The 22,290-nt window shown below is 37.8% G+C and overlaps 2 protein-coding genes and 1 pseudogene across 37 annotated transcripts; 1 reads left to right on the top strand and 2 right to left on the bottom strand.

Moving 5' to 3' along the window:
* Positions 1-5,265: 5,265 nt before the first annotated feature.
* Positions 5,266-6,816, bottom strand: LOC114265375 (cytochrome P450 89A2 pseudogene; annotated as a pseudogene).
* Positions 6,817-7,611: 795 nt separating this feature from the next.
* LOC114265376 (protein DEFECTIVE IN MERISTEM SILENCING 3) lies at positions 7,612-14,785 on the top strand. 36 transcript variants are annotated; one of them, XM_082901185.1, is made up of 10 exons: positions 7,612-8,120; positions 8,214-8,326; positions 8,628-8,697; positions 9,223-9,432; positions 9,867-10,058; positions 10,145-10,215; positions 10,292-10,358; positions 10,466-10,573; positions 11,486-11,771; positions 14,532-14,785. In XM_082901185.1, the coding sequence occupies exons 4-8, from the start codon at positions 9,224-9,226 to the stop codon at positions 10,491-10,493; spliced, it is 567 nt and encodes a 188-aa protein (XP_082757311.1). In that variant the 5' UTR covers positions 7,612-8,120; positions 8,214-8,326; positions 8,628-8,697; position 9,223; the 3' UTR covers positions 10,494-10,573; positions 11,486-11,771; positions 14,532-14,785. The 36 variants fall into 36 exon arrangements, with proteins under 36 accessions (XP_082757311.1, XP_082757315.1, XP_082757312.1 ...); XM_082901189.1 differs by having other exon boundaries at positions 11,483-11,771; XM_082901186.1 differs by having other exon boundaries at positions 10,466-10,690; positions 11,483-11,771.
* Positions 14,786-15,845: 1,060 nt separating this feature from the next.
* Positions 15,846-21,767, bottom strand: LOC145806292 (uncharacterized). Its single transcript, XM_082902826.1, has 4 exons — positions 20,234-21,767; positions 17,601-20,166; positions 16,671-17,382; positions 15,846-16,580 (listed from the first exon to the last, which is right to left on the bottom strand). The coding sequence occupies exons 1-4, from the start codon at positions 21,765-21,767 to the stop codon at positions 15,846-15,848; spliced, it is 5,547 nt and encodes a 1,848-aa protein (XP_082758952.1).
* Positions 21,768-22,290: the final 523 nt, after the last annotated feature.

Genomic DNA, 22,290 nt, shown 5'->3' with positions numbered 1-22,290 from the left:
GAAAAGTTTACAAGTTGAAGTTAAACTGAGATGATGTTTAACACCTATTGAAACTTATAAAGTTTACAAGTTGAAGTTAAACCGAGATGATGTTTAACACTTGTTGAAACTTGAGAAAAGTTTACAAGTTGAAATTAAACCGAGATGATGTTTAACACTTGTTGAAACTTGAGAAAAGTTTACAAGTTGAAGTTAAACCGAGATTATGTTTAACACTTGTTGAAATTCTGAGAGAATTTACAAGTTGAAGTTAAACCGAGATCATGTTTAACACTTGTTGAAATTCTGAGAGAATTTACAAGTTGAAGTTAAACCGAGAAAGAATGACTTGGAAATATGTAAGCCTATATGGCATTTAACTGGTTGTTAAACAGTGAATTCTGATATATGAAAATAAGTTGTTTCTCATATTTATTCCGCATATGAGTTATCTTTATTGTATTATTTTGGGGGTGTGACATGAGGGATCTATAGAACCTACTACGAGTCCTGTTTTGATAATCCGAATAATTCATTTTGTAAGGCTTTCAATGTGTAACATCCATGGAAAAAAAATTAAATCGATCCAATAATCGTAATATTTTCTTTTTATATTTGTCCTAAAAAAAATAGATGATTTATTTCAAAAATATATTTATTGTCTATTTTTTTAGATACTGTGTGGGTGTTTTTCTGACCACACTACCAAACAGGTACCCAGCTGGAGGGCACCGGCAGAATAGATTAAGCCCGAACGACCTACAACAGAAAGAAGAGTTTCCGGCGGTGGCTCGTCCACCCGGGGGCACTCTGACGATCAAGTTAGTGCTCAATATCTCTCAAAGATAACCAATAGTGCTTAACTCACTAGACAGAATATCAAAAGCATACTTTAGACCCATAGGGGTGCCTCCCTTTTATAGCCAACACAATCCTAGTCCCAATAGAAGCCTAGCTCTAATGGACTTAGGATTACTGCTAATCTTGGACTTTCAGTAGATTTAGGATAAACTCTCTAAGAGTCTCATCTTTACCCAAACTGAAGTATTCTCCCATTCTAGGCCTCTTGTCCCTTATCCGTTTATCTCGGATTCCGATATTGCCGCAGAATACCTCGGCAGTGCCCCAAATATCTCGGCAAACATGATCTGCCCACGTAGCACCTCGGCTAACAACCTCGGCCACGCGGACTACCAAAAAATATGTCCCCACAACTGCCCTCTAGGTTCTATTACCTCGGCAAACTGAGGTGATGGAACCTATATTATCTCTTTCATCTAGCACATCGGCTAAGCTTGCTTCATCATTTATTGTCGAAGTTAGAACTCGTCGGCTTAATATGACCCAGACCTATAGTCTGCTTTTATCAAGGCTTTGGAACCAACAACCAAATTCGTTCAAGTTTCTCAGCCGAAACTGTCCTTCTAGCCGAGGTATTTGTTTCATTAAATCAAGAACTTCAAGAGTTTTCTTCATGCGTATGAGCTGGCACGTACAATTTTTCAACCGTTTCTGCCATACATCTTTCCTCTACTGAGCTATGTCTGATACGCGTCATTAAGTCGCCTTGCATCTGCGTATTTTGATCAAAAATCTCTTCACTCTCTCCGCCTTTTCACTTCTGCATCTTCGTTTTTGTTTAAACTTTCTCTTGCAAATCCTCTATTACTGCTTTTTCGAAGCTGTCTACAACCAGTTTCACTCTCCTCTCTAGCGAGGCTTCTGCTACACTTCCTTGCTTACGACCACCGTCTGATCCCGACGAACTTTATTTCGGCTTCATTGCTTTACTTGTTCATGTCTTTTGATCATTTAACCTGTATCTTGAATTTCACCATGTACTGAACATGTACTGTCTTTGTACCTTGAACTTTTTTGTTACTCAAACAATTTAATCTTCAATGTCAAGCCGAAGTGCCTTCTTTCCTTATCTGAATGCATTTTTTAACTTCTTCTTTCAAGTGTTTTGAATGTTTGCCCTCTTCTTAATGCCTTGTATGATTCAATACTTAGAATACAATTTGCATGTCTTCAACATACACCTTAACTGTGCAATCTCCCCAGGTTAACAACTTTGAGCATGATGCAGCCATTTTCGGATCCTATTCCTGATGAAGACAACTTTGAGCATGATGGAGATGGAGGTTGGCCTTTCCATAATTTTGTCGAACAACTCATTGTTGATATGTTTGATCCTGGTAAGCTCTTGTGTATTCTTTTCTGCAATTTTGATCTTCCAGTATTATTTTTACTGAATAAGAGTTTCTCTGATTATATGTTGTCAGTTTGGGAGGTACACCATGGTAGTGTCATGGCTCTAAGAGAAATTTTAACCCATCAGGGTGCTTGTGCGGGAGTTTATATGCTTGACCTGAGTTCTGATGATCCATTTTCTAAAACAAAAGATAAAGGTCTTGAAGTGACAGTGAAGAGAGAAAGAGAAATTGATTTTAATATGCAAGTGCCAGCAGATGAGATTGAGCCAAACCTGAAGAGGCCAAAGGTTGAAGATTCATGGTCTCCATTAACGGTTACAAGTACAATAATCTCTGCCAGTGGGGATGATAAGTTTGATGCCTGTGTAAAGGTTGAAGATAGTGAAAGGAATTTGTCTGCTGCACCAACTAATGGTGAACTTAATTTTAGTTCTGTTAAGATAGAGCCTCAATCATGCACTGATGGTCATGAAGATCCGGCTATGGCTGAGGCAAAGGGTTCCTGTGAAGATAATTGTTCAATGGGGAAGATGAATACACTGAAAAGTCTTCCTGAAAATTGTGTGCTGATGAACTTGGTTAAAGTGACTAGGCATTCTTGGCTTAAAAATTGTGAATTTCTTCAAGACTGTGATTCGTTTCTTGTGTGTATTGTCACTAGACCGGTATGAATTTGTTTTTCCATTGGGTTCCAGTCATGAACTTTAGTTTCTTATTGATTTTTTCAGTTAGTTGATAGGAATTGACACCTGTCCATAATAATAATCTATAGCTTTGATTCATGAGTTAATTGCAAATATCGTGGTGATGGTTCAGAGAAGTTTTCTTGAAGGTCCTTACATTAATTTTTTTTCCTCTTTTCGTTTCTCGCTTTTGCAGTTTTGGAGACTATGTCTCTGATCAGGTTGTTGCTCCAATACGAGAAACTTGTGCACAAGCATTAGGTGCTGTCCTAAAGTACATGCATTGATGTCTTTCTTCAAATGCAGGTAAATACTGTCTTGAGAACTTGCCTGTTTTTTTATTATTTATAGTTATATTAGATATATGGTTTTGTGACAACCTTACTGTTTTTACTGCAATAAAGAAGATATATATGATCTGACTGTATCATCTGCTTTAATTGTCTCTTCCTCTTTTTTTCAGTGTAGACCAGAATGGGAAGTTCGACATGGGAGTCTTTTGGGTACCAAATATTTGGTTGCTGTGCGACAGGTAAAATTTTGTTATTTGCAATATTTTTGCTAATCCAAAATCTGCTCTGATTCTTGCCATGCTTAGTTCATGTTACACAAATTGATTAACATTGGGACCATGCTCAAACGGGGCCTAAAGGGTAAAACATTTGGTGTACCAAGGGTAAAACATTTATAATTTACCAAACTTGGTGAAAAATAATGTATGTTAAACTTATTATTTTTCACCAAATATTTTACATTTGGTGTCCCTAAATGTTTTACCAAATATTTCACATGGGTGTAGGTCCCACACGGGACCCACATGGTGTAGATTCCACATCCATGTAAGACATTTAGTAGAATATTTGGTAAAATATTTAGTATCCCTAACATTTTTCTAATGTTTACTCTTATTATATTGATGATCACGTGGGATGAATTATTGTCCAACAAATTCTTCTTTTTTTTTTCCCTCATAACTGAGTGTCCGAGTCAAGCTTACGCATATCTCAACTAATCTCACAATTCACGTAAAGCATCCCTCACGTGAATCGGACAAATCTCGTGGATTCAACAACTTTTTTTTACACTGTATTTGGCTGAGAGATTTGGAAAGGGAAACGGAAACGGAAACAGAAACGGAAACGAAAAAAGTATGTGAAATATAAATAAAATATACCTATATTTCACCTAGTTTCATACACATTTTTCTTTTCTTTTTTTAAATCACTTTCTAAATCTCCTAACCAAATGCAGTATTAAGTGTTAGTTAAAAAGTTTGAAAGATTGCTTTTTTTATTAACATGATTGAGGTTGTTTTTTTTACAACACAAAAATAAGTTTATCCAATTGACATAAATCTGTTTTAAGAAGTTGTGATCAATGGAGTGTTTATTTGGGTCTAGAGAATATACTAATGGATAAGGACACAAGAAAAAAGGTGTCATTTTGGCTTATTATTATTATTCTATGTATGAGGTTGGATTCCATTTGGAGTGAAAGCTCTTCCTGTTGTCTTTCTTTTTCTCTTTCTCTGTCTCTCTATCTATCGAGTAAACATTCAATGCAAAATGCACGTCGGTTCAATGCTGGTGATGATGGTGAAATGAAAATGAATGTAGAAGTTATTGGGTGATTCAGGTGCAACTTTAGTTTGTGCTCTATCATTATTTGATAAGTGAATGGTGTGATGAATAGACTATAATACTTTAGTACGTTAAATTAATAAAAAAATCTAACCAATAAGAATGGAATAAGTACCTCATATGATGTTGTCCTGAATCAAATTATAATTTCTCAAATGAAAGGAGCAACGGTTCTCTATTGGTTAAAAAATATGATTACATTTGACGCTCATTATTGGCCATGGACAACCCATTATCATTACTTCCAAATTTAAAATATAAAAAAATAGAAAAACACAAGGGGAGATTTTAGACATTATCTACACCAGTCTTTATTTCCTTTTTCTTCTTTTAATTAATTTTTATTTTATGCAAATGTTTTCAATTAATATTGAAAGTTTTTAAACTTTTTTATGACTTTTTAGTGTGGGTTTAATTATTTTTTTAAAAAAACTACATTCACCTTCTTTAGGTTTGAAAAAATACTGCAAGTCTTATAAATTTGACATAATTAATTTTTTCATCAAAAAATATTAATTATATAAATGAAAAAATAATATTATCATATCTTTTATATTTAAATATATGTTTTATAATATTGATGTATTAGTTTAATTACCACAATAATATTATGAAAAAACGACTTTATTGGTATGGCTATTGAAGTGGTGAGCATTAGAAATTTGAGACATCTTATGCCCATAAATATGTCTAAAAAGAATTAATGTGTGTTCCAGCGCACAGATTATGAGTCTGTAGCAATATTCTTTAATTCATCCTTGGGGTGATGTGGGCTTGGAGTGGATTTTTCATGACCATGGTGAAGTCTTGTTTCTCACTCAAGTCAACGTCTTCATCACCCTCACTTGTCCACTTGAAATCCCTCACCAAATTAGCCACAAAATACTTTTGATGAAGCAATGCCAATGAAATTGCAGGGCAAACCCTCCTTCCTGCACCAAAAGGCATCATCTTAATCTCTTTAGCTCCTTTTATGTCAAACACCACCTTCTCTTCTCCTCCCTCCTCACTCATAAACCTCTCTGGTCTAAACTCCATTGGATCTTCCCACACATTTGGGTCCCAACCCATCTCTGCCACTGTGAAATTCACCATGGCATTCATCGGTATATCGTAGCCTTCCATCACAGTGTCCTCCGTCACGGCACGTGGCAATATGAAGTGCCCGGGTGGATGTCTTCTTAAAGTCTCCAACACTATGGCCTCTAAATATGGCATTTTTTCCAAGTCTTGTTCTTTGATCTCCTCTCCTCTTTTCACCACTGCATTGATTTCTCTATATAGTTTTTCTTGAATTTCTTGGTGCTTCACTAAGTTAGCCATAACCCATTGTAATGTGGTGGTGGATGTATCAGTACCGCCATTGATAAACTCTGAACACAAACTCAGCATCTCACCTTCAGAGAGCTGTGTTTCAGCATTGTTCTCTTGGGGAAGTCGGAGATCAAAAAGGGTATCTACGTAAGAGACAATGGATTCACCTTCATCTCCCTCTTTTGTATTGTTTATTTTCTTTCGACGTTGTCTTATGAGTGGAATGAGGACGTCTTCTTGCTTCTTTCGAATCTCTAAGAGTTCTTTCCAAAGCTTTCGAAACACAATCTTTCCCAACCTTGGCATGAAGTTGAGCACATTGAATCTTATGAAATTGGCAAGGACCGGTCGTTGCACCGCCTCTATGTCTCTTATCACCTTCTCTTCTAGTTTCTCTCCAAAACACATATAGGCAAGTAAACAAAATACAACATGTTGAAAATGATCTTGAACAAGGATAGCCTTGTTTCTTGATTCTGGTTGTTCAACTATGTCTAGTAGTTCTTTTTGTAATACGTCGTATGCCCATTTACGACCACCAGAGTATACATTTAACCGAGAAGGATGTAAGACAGATGCAAGGTTTTGGCGAAGAACCTTCCACAATGATCCGTAGGCCGCAGAACTAACGGTGCGGTGGTTGCTAAAGATAACTTTGGTGGTTTCAATAGCTTGTGGGCGGTTGGCGAAGATAGTGGCATTTTGGACTAGGGCTCGGTGGGCGAGTTCACGAGTAGTTATGAAGATGGAAGGCCGTGAACCGATATGGAGAGTGAGAATGGGGCCATGTTTGGTGCGTAGCCGGCGGAGGATGGGTTCCAAGTTGGAGAAATCGTGGGAGGATTTGAGAAGCCATAGTATGTTACCTAAGAAGGGTATGGTAGGAGGGCCTGGTGGAAGTTTTTTAGTGTGTAAGAGACTTAGGAGGGAATGCAGAGAAATACAAAGACAAAGAGATGCAAAGAGTATGAACCAAAATTCCATCTCAAATTAAACAGATAACAAACGACTAAAGGTTGACCTAGTGGATAAAGTTTTCTTATCGAGTCTTATTGTCACGCTCTGTAACTTCTTCTTACTCTATTCTCCTCCTCAAAAAAATAACACATCAAGCACAAAGTTACCAAATAAATATGTGAGTCCTTATATTTGGAAGAAGTAGCATATGAAGGTTCTTTAATTTGCATATATAAATGCATATGGTTTCTTTCCTCTTCAAATTAATCACCTTTAATGCTTTGTCTCCTTAATGAACTTTAAAACCATGAACTTATTCATTAATGAGACAAAATGAATATTGTAACGTATAATGGTGGATGCATGAATATTATAACTTTCATTGTAACTTTAATGTTTTCCTTAATGAATATTGTAACTTTTAATCGGGTTTGCGGGTGGACGTTTAATGAATATTGTCTTCTTAATGACACTTTAAAACCATTAATTTATTCATTAAGGAGACAATGAATATTGTAACGTTTAATGGTGGACGCATAAATATTGTAACTTTAATGCTTTGTTCTTAATGAATATTGTAACTTTTCATGTGCTCTGTACGTTTAATGGTGGACGCATAAATATTGTAACTTTAATGCTTTGTTCTTAATGAATATTGTAACTTTTCATGTGTTCTATATCAGATGTTAAGATGTCACTAATAGAAAAATGGGTATATGACACGGAATTTTTTTGCGACGGCATATTAACTGTCGCAAAAAGTAACCTTTTGCGACGGCTAATACCCGTCGCCAATGATCATTTTTTGCGACAACATTTCCTGTCTCAAAAGATGGAAGGATATGTTGGATGGTTTTTGCGATGGCAAACTATTGGCCGTCGTGAAAGACCTATTTTTGTGAGACGGCTTTTTCTCCCGTCGTAGAAAGATTTTTTTGCCATGGCCTTTCTTGTGTCATGGCTAATAGACCCAAAAAAAAAAACGCTTCTTATTCTCTCTCTATCACACCTCTGTCTCTCTGTCACGCCCTCCTCCTCCTCCTCCCCCCCCCCCCCTCCCCTTTCTCTCCCTCTCTCTCCACCGTCGTCAGTACAGGATCACACGACCACCACCGCCATTGATATAACCATCGCAAACCAGCAGCCATTCTCTGAAATCGAGGAGACGCAATCGAAGGGGTTTGACATTGAGATCGCCGGCCAAATTTAGAGGCTAGAATTGACAGAGGCGACAATTGAGATGCGTAGTAGGGGCGGAATGTAGTGGGGGAATCAGAAAACCTAATTTTATTTCTCTTCTCTCTCTCTCTCTCTCTCTCTCACACACACATGTATGTATAAGCAGTTTCAGATCTCTCTCTCTCTTCAATTCAATTTACAGAACATGATGCTTTGCTTTGTTCTGATTTGAATTGCTTTCTCAGAACTCAAAAACAAAAAGAAAAAGGGTTTTCTTGACAACTCCATTCGATTCATCTGAAATTCTCGTTTTCTCCAAAATGGGGTTGTGGGATTCCCTCCTCAATTGGCTCAGCAGGTAACTTACTCCTTTCTCTTCTAATCTTCCATATTTTTTGTCAGAATGATTCCTGTCTAACTCCAAGGGATGAAGTGCAAAATGGAGCATTCTGTCAGGGAGAAACAGTTTCATTTACTTCTAAGGTTGTTAAGGATTATTTGAAGTTGTGTCATAATGTTATGGTCAATGAATCTCGTGTTTTAGTTCTCATCCTGGTTATGACAAAGTTGTTCATGGTGCATATATCTTGTTAAACTGTTTATATACATTATTAGTGGGAGTTGGTCAATTGGAGTAATTTTGTGTTGCTTTAAAACAGCATGAAGACAATATAAAAAATATGAAGTCTCAGAAAAACAGCTTGGATGACTTCATTCTCGACATGCAAGGTATATTATTTTCTAATTTTTAGTTTGTGTCAGTGTCCCTGTAAAATTTACTGTCTAATTTTCTAATTAAATGTTTTAAGATATTACGTTTTTTGGAAAAAAAAAGAAAGAAAGAAAGATAAGTTACTGCCAGAAATTAGCTTGATTGGTATATGTTGTCATAGCAAAAGGGAAGATGCAGGATTCAAGTGCCAATTAGCAAAAATTATGTGCCCTAAGCCCTTAAGCAGAGGCCACATAGTGCGCTCCGTGAGTGTGATTGGTTTTCGTCAATAATGCGTTTCTATCGAGCATAACTCATTAAATTTTACCAATTTCTATTGTACCCCTTGTACGATTACATGGAATTAAGTTATTACATTAGTAAGATCTGCATTCAAACTTTGGAAGCGAAATAATTTTGAGTTTGAAGAAGTTAAGATCTTGATTCTCTTGCGATAATGTATGATTTACTTGTATCATTTGCTTATAATTTTTCCTGATAATTATTATCTCAATGAATCTTGGGAAATATCATTCATCAAGTATGCCCATGATGGAAGACGGGGATCATACTGGTGTGGACAGTGAGGAGGAACCATTAGAACATATAATAGAGCACGAGAAATCCGCAGCTGGCATTTTGTGCTTGCTGAAAACTTGCCATGGCAATGAGGCTGCTAATCTTCTGTTGACCAAGGATGTGTTGGGTATTGTTGCTACACTTGGGAAAGTGGATGATGACAATCTCAGCAGGTTGGTTTGAAATTGCAGTCTTCTGTGTTTTTAATTGTTTACTTTGTACTATTGTCATTGCTTCTTATTTAGCTGTGTTCGATCATTTTTCAGCCATTTTGACATGGACATGGTAGAGAATTAATTGTCCCATCCTACTGATAAATAGCTCTAGTGATTGAATAGCTATATTCTGGTAAATGTTTTGTATATTATTAGGTTCATTTGAAGTTTGCATGGTCGTGTGTGTTTTTGAATGGGTGCAATGAGTGTAGTTGTTACATTGATGTCTTGGCAGTTGGCAGTTCTGATGTTAAGATGCTTTGCTAACTTTACTGGCTCATGGATGGTAGACTTCCTACAGCATGTTGATTAAGGTGCAGTCAGAGAGTCTTACCGTTATTAGTGATCTATAGTATACTTGACATGTTCTGTTTTTCCAACTCTGGAGTCAGGCTTCTCTCGGAGTACTTGGGTATAGAAACTATGTTGGCAGTTGTCTGCAAGACTTACGATGGTGTTAAAGCTCTGGAAACATATGGAAATGATGGTTCTGTAAGTAAAAGTTCTGGTCTTCATGGGCTTGGAACTTCCATAGGGAGGCATTTGGATGGCCATTTTCAAGTCATTTGTCTTGAAAATATGAGGTATGTGGCCCCATGTACCATCTTTTTCTTGTGCAATCTGGAGTTCTAGTTTGATGATATTATAAAACATTTTTTTTTCTTGTCAGACCATTCCATGGTGAGTTTGTAGCTGAGGACCCCCAGATGCAGCTTGATCTTTTCAAGCCAAGATTATATTGTAAATATATATATATATATTTTTTGTATGGGTTCATCAAACTTTTTGTTGCCTCAGTTGCAGATCGTATGTGCAGATTTGGTGCTGTTGATCTCATCTGCGTTGATGCTGTCTCAGCTCTTACTCCACGAGCTGAGATTGAAGTAAGTTACATTGTTTTTATTTTCAGAATACAGAAGTTGACAAGATTGCTGATGCCTGACACATCCTTGGGTCTGTTTGTTGTACATCGGGGGAAATTGGAATGCAGCAGATGGGTTTGCAAGCATGTCTCATGAGCCAAGCTCTGTGTAAAATGTCTGGAAATGCCTCCAAAGCTGGATGTACTCGTATTTTTCTGAATCAAATAAGACACAAGGTAATTTTGATTAATAAGGTGTAAAATAGAGCCTCGAAGACTAGAGGAAACACTCTGTTACAATCACTTTCTTCAATCACTCTCACCATTACTACAACTCAAGGTCTAGTACCAAAGGTTCGTTCATTTCCATCAATTTTCTCGTCATTTTCCTTGTAATTTTCCTCCATTTTCCATTTCACTATGACTTGTAGATGGGTTTGCAAGCATGTCTCATGAGCCCCAAAAAAGTAGGGTACGGGTACGGCTGCAGTATACCGATATTTTTTTATTTTTTTTATTTTTTATAATTATGGTTAAAAGATCCAACCTACAAATTGAAGTTAAATATCAAAAATAAAAAAAGAACTATAAATAAAACTAAAAGACAAATAATTAAATATAAGAGACAAATATGATTTTTATGATAAACATTCTGTTGAAAATAATAAACAAAAGAGACAAATAATAATTAACTAAAAGACAAATAAATATTTATGATTGAAAGACAAATAATATAAGAGACAAATAATTAACTAAAAGACAAATAAATAAAATTAAAAATAATATTTATGATTATTTATTAACATTCTGTTGAAAATAATAATTAATTAAAAATATTATGATTGAATAACAATAATTAAAAATATTAAAAATCATAATTAATATATATGATTTTTCATTATTAAAAATAATAATTAATTTTTTTGATTATTAACATTATGTAAGTATTTTGTATTCTAATTTATTAATTTTTTTATCTAATTTTTTTTTGGTTCTAAATATGATTGAATAACCTGGTTCTAATTTTTTAATTTTTTGTGTTCTAATTTATTAACATCAGATTATACCTCTGAAGAAAAAAAGAAGAAACAACAAAAACAACAAAAAAAATAAAGATGAAAGATTATAATTTATACCTCTCTGCAGCAGGTCGAAGCCGAAGTCTCTGGGTTGAAGTCGAAGAGGAGTGTCGTAGTCGAAGACGAGGCTGATGGTCGAAGTCGAAGACGAGGCTGAGGCTGATGGTCGAGGTCGAAGTCGAAGACGAGGCTAATGGTTAGAGTCACCTCTTTGCTTAGATGAGATTAGGGCAAAAGTCGAAGTCGAAGGAGGGTGATGATGGTCGAAGTCCTCTTTGCTTCGATGAGATTAGGGCAAAAGTCAAAGACTTCACTGATTAGGGCAAATGGTCGAAGTCGAAGACTTCACTGATTAGGTATATACAATTTTTTCTTTTTTCTTTTTAATTTTTCTTAAAATTGCTCCGGTACCCCTCAATTTTTCAGAAAAATTGATTTCTGCCCCCGCCGTACCCAAAACGCACCATCGGCGTATCCATTCCGTACCCGAGCCGTACCCATGCCGTACTCGACTGAGGCAGACGTACCCGACCACTTTTTGCCGTATCCGGTACACGTGCAGCCGTACCGGTACGCGTACCCGCACCCGGTAAATATTCGGTGCGTGTACGGCACTATTTTTGGAGTACCCATGCTTCATAGGTTTTCCCCTGTTAAATCATATATTTTGCATACACACACACATATATATATACACACTAGGGGTATGGGGCCACCTGATGGGTGTGCTATTAAATTTGTAAAATATAAATTTTAATTTTGAATTAGAAATATATATAGTGTTTGTTGATCAAGTGATAAGGGTGTTGTTTTCCAAACTCAAGATCTTAAGCTTAAATCTTGTGCACTTCACTTTTCTCTTTTTTTATATAAAAAAATCCACTTGGCAAAAGGAAAGAGTAGGCTTCAAGACACTAAAGTGAGTTGTTCACACATATATAATAGTATAGATATATAATTTATACAGAATTATTTGTAGTGAAGTAATTTTATTGATTTGAAAGGAGTTTGAATACTGTTCTTAATTAGATAAGTGGTCGTTGTTGTCTGTGAATAGGAAGCTAAAATAGTCTATTTGTTTATCAAATCATACTGAGTTTTGCTGGCTGACTGAGTTGCATTCTTCCTTCCTTCATCTAAAATATCGGCGTACCGCAACCGTACCCGTACCCTCGTATTTTTCCCGTCATTTTCCTTGTAATTTTCCTCCATTTTCAAGTCATTTGTCTTGAAAATTTAAGAATAAAATAGTTCACAGTAATTTTGTAAATCCATCCCAACAACCTATTTAAACTTTAACTAAATTGCATGTAGCATATAAACACTAACTACTATAGCGGGTTGCAAAAGGGAGTATTGAATGAATAGTAATCGAGATGTAAACAAGTTACAGACAATAAACAGAGAGTATGGAGAAGGTCTTTGGGTGAAAAATAAGGAAAGCACCCCTTAAACTGAAAACAAATTAACACACTACTAAATACACCTTATCAAGTGTCCACAAGGCACTCGTTACCAATAGCCATACTTTATTAGTCTCATGTTATTGAAAGGGGGTTTGGGGAAAATGAATGGACTAAAATTGGAAAAAGGGGAAATATGATTAATTAAGCATTGAGTTAAAAGTTGCTTGAAATATGGTGACAATAATAGACTCCATATGAGTATGAAAGGGAATTCTTGCTTATTTTGGGAAGTCACGTTTTACATTTGGTTGTCAAGAAAATTATTCCCGGTTTGTAAACCCTAGTTACTGTTATCTTTTTTTACATAAACTATATTTTGGATGTGTTAATGTTGTTGTGTTGTCAATCACTATTCTCCATAATAAGCTTATAATGGGGACTTCCTTTCAGTCGGATTTATTTGTCTTTATATGTTCTTTTTTGGACAATATGTCTTTTGGGTCCCTCCACTGTTATGCAGCAGACATTGTTTTTTTCTTCTATTCTTTGATTAAATGTTACTTGTCACTCTTTGATTCTGACTTTTGCCCTGGTATCACCTCCAAGTTATCAATTTGAAACTGGTAGCCTTTGCAAACAGATTGTTCTATATGAATATATTGATCAATGAAGGAATGAAATTTGCTGCTTTATTTTGCTACTATTATGAATTATCAATTTATTTTATTGATTTAGCATTTGAATGGAAGGATTGATTTTTGTTCTGATAATTGAAGTGTCAATGGTGGTGAGCTGTTATTCTTTAATGATTTAGCATTTGAATGGAAGGACTGATTTTTGTTATGAGAATTGAAGAGTCCATGGTGGTGAGCTGTTATTCTGAAGTGACATCCATTCTTTTAGTGATTCCTATTCAAATATCCTTCTCATCAAACTTCTCTGAAATATAATTAATATGATCTCTATTTACATTCAGAATTTGAGAAATTCTTCCCAGTTTTATATTTACTGTATGTGGCCGTTTTCATTATCTAAAAGGTTTCCAGGGGAAAAAAATGCTAGTGTGACAAAACATCACTCTTAGAACCTTTTGGAGTCAGTAATAAATGACTGTTGATAGTCTAATAATTGGTAGTGTGACAAACCATCCACTTTGGTTGACGGTGCTGGTTTGGTTTTATAACTCTATACGATAGTCTTAGCAGAACCTTTGGAGTTTGTAATTTCAACTTTGATGTCTCTCTATTCATACCCACACATCTTGATCGATTTGTCCATGTTATGGAGTCACATAAAACTACTTATTCCTTAGAGTTGGTATGGAGTCACATAAAACTACTTATTCCTTATAGTTCAAAATTTGGTTATTATGTCATTAACAGAATGTATGGAAGTCAAGTGAAGTTTGTGCCCAAAAAATTGAGTTTATAATGCAGGGTTTTGGGGAATTTTAAACCATGGAAGCCCTTGCAGTGATTGGAATTAGTTCACTTATTTCTGCAATACTTGTCTCTCACCTGGTAGACATCCACGATACGGCAGTTCTGAGCTTTCTAAAATTTTAATTAGCCATTTATCCTAAAAAAGGGTACTGTCCGGTACAAGGTTCTTTGCCAGTTTAATTAAATAAATATTAATTGTTTTACATTTTCTGTAAGCTTAAAATTAATTATATTATAAATGATATTTTTTTTGTGTTTCTTTTTGCAGATGCAACCCCTTTTGAGTACGTGATGATATCTTCGCATATCGATATTGGACTTACTGTTGATATTAAAACAAACTATAATATATATGTTTTTTTATTTGCATTGTCGATACTTTTGTTTTGCTTTAGATACAAAAATTTAAGTTATTGAATAGCAAAAGTTATTAGTATTGTTAGAGAATGTTTTATATATTTTTGTAAAGAATATTTGGTTGACAATTGTACAAGGATAAATATATACTAATGATTTTGTGAATATGAATATGGATGTGGATGTATTTTATTTTAGAAAATATTAATAATTTGTACAGAGAATGAATTAATAAAATATGTATTGATTTTATGAAAATAATTTTATTGCGACAATAATAACCGTCGCTAATGTAATCTTCATTTCCTTACATTTTATTAGTGACGGGTTAACTTGTAGCATATACATATTAGTTTGATCTTTAGCGACGGTTTAAACTGTCGCAAATATGGTATTTTTTGGACATTTTAGACCGTCGCTAATAATACTTTTTGCAACGTCAAATATCATCGCAAAAAAAGTTTTGGCGACGACGACCAATATCGTCACTAAAAAGTGAAGTTTTTCCCTCTTTTTGTGTCAGGTTAAACCGTCGCAAAAATCATTGATTAGCCGTCGCTACAAGAACGCGGTTTGTAACCGTCGCAAATACTTTTTGTCACGTCCCCTTCCCCCGCCCCCTATTTCCCGTCGTTGCTCCATCGCAAAAAACTTTTTGCGACGATATACGGACCTTTTTGCGACGTTTGAGACCGTTGCAAAAAGTCCGTTTTTTAGTAGTGTGTGGAGGATCCTATATATATGGCTCTTGTTTCTACCGTTGCTGTCATTTGCAACAAACAAAATACCTGGTATGTTCTTTGTCTGATCCTATCTTCAGTGCTGTATTTTGTTTGGTTTTTTGCCATAGCTTCATGCTCTTGTTTTATTCACTGTGTGTTCCCTTCAAAATCTGCCTACTATGTGTTTGATAATATGTCTACACAAGACATTCACACGTCTTTGCCTCCATAAATTGTCCACCATGTGCTTGTGAATATGTCTAAACCATTAATTTAGTCGTGTTGCCATATCTCATCTCTCAGCATAGATACAAATACAGAACTATAAAAAATAAATAAATAAATAAACAAACTCCAGTCCTTGGGTATCTATGGTAGGCAAAACCATAATGTCATGCTAGAAAAAAAAATGCTTTTGTTCTGATGTCCAAACACTTGCAAGATGTTCAAGTACATTCTTTTTTTTTTTTAGGTACATCGGAAAATAAAAGAGGGAAAGGAGGCTAGGCCCTCTCCCTCGAAACACCTAATATATCGGCTACCAAAAGGCCCCGTATCTCCATCGGGGGTTCATTTACAACAAGTAAATCCTCCGGTTGCTCCGCTCCAAATTTCGCGAGAGCATCCGCACATGTGTTCCCTTCTCTCAGAATATGTTTGATTTCGCATGCACAGCCTTGCATGATGATTCTTGCGTCTTCTACTAAACCCCGAAATTGGAAATTATCTCCCGAACTCTCTGTCAACATCTTGACAACTTGTTCCGCATCCGTTTCAATAATTACATTAGTAAGGCCCCTTTGGAGGATGATAGTGAGGCCTTTGTAGACAGCCCACAATTCAGCTTCCAAGCTTGTGCAAGTTTCCAAGCGCCCATAGTAGCCACTGATCCATGTGCCCTGTTCATCCCGAAACAATCCACCAAAGCCCCCCGATCCAGTTCCAGTTCCAGTGCAACTATCGGCATTTAGCTTGATGACACCTGCAGGAGGAGGAAGCCACTTAATTAGTCTACAAACTGATTTTGGGGCTGTTATGGATCTGGCAAATGCATTAAAACATTCTAAAGAAGTTTCCAAAATGAGTTTCACACTATCAAACACATTGGCAGCCTTGTTTTCAAAAATCTTTTTGTTTCTATTTTTCCAAGTATGCCAAAGAGTGGTTATAAAAATTGTTGCCCAAGGAATTCCATACGTAAATCGTTTTTTATTAGTCGAATTGGTGGTAATCCAGTCCTGCAGTGAAATACTCAGGCCATTCACATACCACCTTCAACCAAAAATGGTACTCCACACTTCCATTGCTACGGGACAAGCCCTTAGCACATGGTTCAAATCCTCTATGCCCCCACAAGAAGGGCAACTTGAATCCACAGTGATACCGCGTTTTAGACGCATGCAGTTAGTGAGGAGTTTCCCATGCAACACGAGCCATAAGAATCCTTTAAATTTTTGAGGGATCTTAAGTTTCCACACCCACTTCCAATGAGTCACATTGGGTGAGTGAGCTTGTAAGAGATCATAAGCAGCTGCGGAGGAGAAATCTCCATCAGTGGAGCCCTGCCAACTAGGTGTATCCGTGAGATTTACCCAACGAGGGAAATGTATTTTGAGAATTTCGTGAACCAACTCTGGAAGAACAAGAGTATTGATAGCATGCATGTCCCATTGACCCTCCAGATCAATCAAAGTATCCACAGTATTGGAATTGGTAAGACTGTGGTTGGGGACAGCTTCTACCCAAGGCCTATCTCCACACCACCAATCATGCCAGATCCGAACTTTAGCACCATTTCCAATAGTCCATTTCACACCTTTTTTCAACAGACTTCTGGACTTCATAATGCCTCTCCAAATAGGAGAAGCTTGGCCTTTCCTTGACCAGCTTTGGACAGTGTGGTGTTTGAGATAATTAGCTTTTAAAACCTCAGTCCAAAACCCATTGTCATCGCTCACCAATTTCCACCCAAGCTTAGCAATGGGGGCTAGGTTATGGTCCCTAGCTCTCCGAATGCCGAGACGACCATATTCTTTTTTCCTGCAAACCTTATCCCACTTAATAAGGTGCACTTTTTCTTGTCCGGGGTGTCACCCCATAAAAAGTTTCGATTTAGCTTGTCCATATCTTCACAAACCCCTTTAGGGAGTAACTGAGTTTGCATCGAGTAAGCTGGAATGGCGGATGAAACTAATTGAATGAGTGTAGCACGGCCCATCAAGGATAAAGTATGGGTCTTCCATCCAGCAAGTTTTCACTGCATCTTCTCCAAGATGGAATTGAAATATCTCCGGCTCACTCTATTGTGCAGTAGAGGAACCCCAAGATATTTCCCCAGATCATCAGTAAGAGGAAATCCACACCTAGAACTCAAAGCTCTAGCATGAATTCTATCCACATTAAGTGAAACAAAAAGTTTTGATTTGTGAGGATTCAAATTTAACCCAAAAACAGTACTAAAATCATTGAGGGTCGTAATTATACTCTCACAAATAGAGAGCTCAGCTGAGGCAAAGAGCATCAAATCATCTGCGAAAAATAGATGGGTAATACAAGGACCACCCCTACACACAGAAAGGCCTTTCCATTTTTTCCTCTCCACTTGGTGGTATATCATATTAGAAAGGCGTTCCATGCATAACACAAACAGATAGGGGGAAAGAGGGTCACCTTGCCTCAAACCCCGGCTCGGAGAAAATTCCTCTAACGGTTCACCGTTCCACAAAACTGCCGTTGTGACCGAAGTAACACACTCCATAATGAGTTGGACTAAGGTATGGTCCAGCTCAAATTCCTGAAGGGTTTGGTGCAAGAAGTCCCACGAAATATTATCATAGGCTTTTTCCAAGTCTATTTTGAGAACCATACCTCCTTTCTTGCCCCTCTTGTGGTTAAGGGTATGAATAATTTCGTGGGTTATAATGATGTTGTCATAGGTGGTTCTCCCAGGGACAAAACTGCTTTGGTTAGGTCGCACTAGGTTGGACAAGAGAGGTCTCGGCCGATTAACAATGATCTTGGTGATAATTTTGTAGGTTACGTTGCAAAGGCTAATGGGTCTGAATTGTTTTATATTTTCTGGGTTTTCAATTTTAGGAATAAGAACAATCAAGGTTTTGTTGATCTCTTTGGGTATAAGTTGATGTTGAAAACAGTGCTTCACAAAATCACACACCGAGGGGCCTACTATATCCCAATAGGTGTGAAAGAAGATTGCCTGGAAACCATCAGGTCCAGGAGCTTTAAAGGCTTGGATGTTTTTAACAGCAGCCCAGATCTCCCCATTGTTCACAGGTTGACAAAGCATCATATTGTCCTCCTGCGAAAACTTTCGAGCAACCAGACCATACCAGTGTTCCAATCTGACAGTGGGTTTGGGCCTAAATAGGTTTTCGAAAAAATTTTGAACCAAATTTTTTAACTCTTGGGGATGGTCCACCCAATCCCCACTATCAGATTTAAGCACATCGATCTTCAGTTTCCTCCTCTTAGCAATGGTGGTGAGGTGGAAGTATTTGGTGTTACGATCTCCTTGAGTGATCCATTTAGAGCGGGATTTTTGAAACCATAAAAGTTCTTCTTGATAAAGAGTATGGTTATATTGGGACACCAACTCCATCTCAAGGAGATGAAGGTTATGAGAATAGTGTCGAGCTTGGGATTTTTGAATCCCTTCAATGCGCCTAATCAACCATCTTTTATTTCTAAAGATGTTACCAAAAACATGCTTATTCCAGGCCGAGGCTTTTTGAGCCAGAGTTTCCAGGGATAGGGAGATGGATAGGTTCAAGAAAACCCAGTTATCAGCCACCACAGCCCTGAATTCCTCATGGGAAATCCATGCACCCTCAAATCTAAAGGGTTTAGCAGAGGAGTTAGGGGGGTGCATACCTTGGGTGTATACCATTAATGGGGAGTGATCCGAATAGGTCCGAGGTAAGTTACGAACACAACCATCAGGAAATAAGGTGCGCCATTCCGAGTTACACAAAGCTCGATCTAGACGAACCATAGTGTTTGCCCATCCTTTACGATTATTAGACCAGGTAAGTCTTGGCCCAACACAGCCAAGATCCATTAAGCTACATTTGTTAATTCGTTCCACAAATTGCCTGCTGCGTCTTTGACTTTGTGCGGCATTACTAGAGTTCTGGTCAGAAAATGCCCGTTTCTCATTCTGATGGCTAAAGTCATTGAAGTCACCAGCAAGAAGCCACGGGCCTTGATTATTCTGGGCAGTGCTTTCCAAATGTCTCCAGAGCACCTCCCGCTGGGTCACATTAGGACTCGCGTATATGGCTAAGAGTAACCAATCCGGGTAATTATGGCGAGATACCATGGCTGTAATAACCTGGGAGTTGATGTCGGTTACCCTAACATTGGCTTGAGCTGGATTCCACAGCACCCAAATACCTCCGCTTCTGCCGATAGAATCGACATGTGTAGAGGCTGTAAAGCCCATTCTGTTGAAGAACATACCCATTGAACTTAACTCCACCTTAGTCTCCATGAGAACCATAATATCTGGGTGTTGGGTTCGCACTAACTCCTTCAGAGTTCTCTTAAATCTGTTATTTCCGGCACCTCTGCAATTCCAAAAAAGCAAATCCATGGATGACATTCGGTGTAAGTCGGGCAAGTGGGAGTTGTTAGGAACTCCTATAATGGCACGTACTTCATCATACCGTTCCTCCATTGTCTTCAATGGAGTCACTGTGACCAAATGTCTCTCCACGGTGTCGGCGATTTTCCAGTACGGCTTGATCCTCACTGTCACTTCTTCTATCCACCACTCTAAATCTACGTGGTGAGATGCTTCGTTCCCTGGTTCCAAAACCAACAGAACACTGTCCAGATACACTCTGTGATGCTCCGTTTGCCATTGATGTACGTCCAGGAGCTCTGGGGGTGGAAAAGCGTTCTGAGTCTCCATGGGTGAGGCTAGCCTTATCAGGTGGTTTTTTCGGTAGTAGATCCGGTGATGGAGCACACGCTGAAGGACTGAGAGGTCTGGGGGTGTGAATAGAGGGTGCGAAACCTTGACTAGGAGTAGAACTTACCCTCTGGGTGAGCTCAGGACTCAGACCATGGGAGTGACTGGTACCATCACCACGTGTCGTAGCTTCATTCAATGGACTTTTTTCCTTCCAGATTTCTCCCTTATCAACATGCTGTTGACGATTAGCGGGCTCCTTACCTGGATTTTGAACATTTTTTAGGCCATGGCCTGTCTCCATATAGTGAAACGGTGGGCCTTTGCCCTGAGACTCAGAATTTTCAACTACCAGCCCAGTATGGGCTTCTTGAGCATTAGGATGTTCATCATCCTGTTGGAGCGCCTGGAATTTATTACCTCTGGGGCTTGGGTCTGCCTTGTGATTATGTATCCTATTGGGCTTTCTGCGTCTGTTCTGGGCCTTCATCCATGGGCCATATCTCGCTTGGTTCCAGTCACTTGTATCCGCACATTCTTTGGGTTGGGTATTTTGTGTTGCTGCAGGCCCACGGTGCCCTTCGTCTGTCCCAACGGTAACTGGCTCAGAGGTTCTTACCGACGCCGGCCACCTTTCGCTACAATTTTCCCTCCGGTGGCCAACCCTGCCACACGAAAAACAAAATGAGTGGATGTGCTCGTATTCAACTGTATACTTATACTTACCAATTGTGAAGTGGGAAATCAGAGGCTTTCGTAGATCCATTTCCACACACACCCGGGCATACTTGCCCCTTACCGCCATAGTTGTGTTGATGTCCACCTTTAGTGGGTTACCAAAGGCTTTTTCAATATGGAATAAGATCCTCTCACTATAATACTCAATTGGGAGATTGGGGAATCTCATCCAGATCGCTGTGGTATCCTCTTCGGCCTCGTCTGGCTTAAAATCATGTTGCCATTTGCGGACAGTGACATAGTGGTCCATCACCACCCATGGTCCTCCGGTGAATACTCGAGTATAGTCCTCAATCATATCAAATTTGACAATAAAAAACCCATGCCCGATATCCAATGACTCAAAGTCAACTTGTAGTCCCCATAATTTCTTCATTTTGTTAACAAATAGAGTGTAGCCAATAGTTTTGCCTAGCAGCCTAACTATGAGGCATTTCCCCCATGGTCGGCGGGCCTTTTTCAAGAGATTGGCTGGGATACGAATCCTTGGAACTTGTAGAGATCCTTCATCCGTATCCTCCATTTCTTCTCCCTGTTCTATCTCAACATCATCATCATCTTCCTCCTCATCGAAGATGGAATTATCTGGGTCCATTTCAAAGCTCTTTTCGTTTGAATTTTCATTGAATCGGGAGTGCATCAGAGCTTGTTTGAAGGACTTAGCTTTAGCGTCGTCGGGGTTAACCACCTTGGTCGCAGCTTTACGTTGCTGTTCTAACGGGTTAAGCTCACAGCCATCGCCGCATGTTTCCATGGTGGTTTCATTTGCGTCGGAGCCCTAGTTGTCCCCATTTCCAGAGGATTCGGCCATTCCTATATCTGTGGAGACAATCGTGCTTTTGATTTTCTTCATGCTTCTAGCGAGGTGGTCTGCTTCCTCCGTAGATCGGCCATGGACGCAAGTTTCCTGTGCAACGGTCATATTTTTTCCCTCATAAAATGTAAAATATGCAAATATTCAAGTTAGAATAGATGTTCAAGTACATTCAGAATAAGAAAACACACACAAAAAGGCTCCAATTTATTTTGTTCAAAATTTATGTAGAAATTTACTATTGTGATTGGGCCTTCAAATCCACTAGAAATTCCAAACAGATTCTTAGACATTCACAAGCTTTCATTAATATTCTTGATTTATGATCCACTTTACAATAAATAAACCAAACAAAGAACCACAAGATCCAAAATATGATCAGTGTGTTTGGTTTGAGTTTTTTGGATAAAGTTTTTAAAAATTGAGTTTTTTTATTTTCGTGTTTTTTTGTTTTTAGTGAATA

Source organism: Camellia sinensis, chromosome 13 (genome assembly GCF_055761805.1).
Source record: "Camellia sinensis isolate YWXY chromosome 13, ASM5576180v1, whole genome shotgun sequence".
Classification (NCBI taxonomy): domain Eukaryota; kingdom Viridiplantae; phylum Streptophyta; class Magnoliopsida; order Ericales; family Theaceae; genus Camellia; species Camellia sinensis.
The sequence above is the reverse complement of the archived record's forward strand: the minus strand, read 5'-3'. Positions and strand labels throughout refer to the sequence as shown.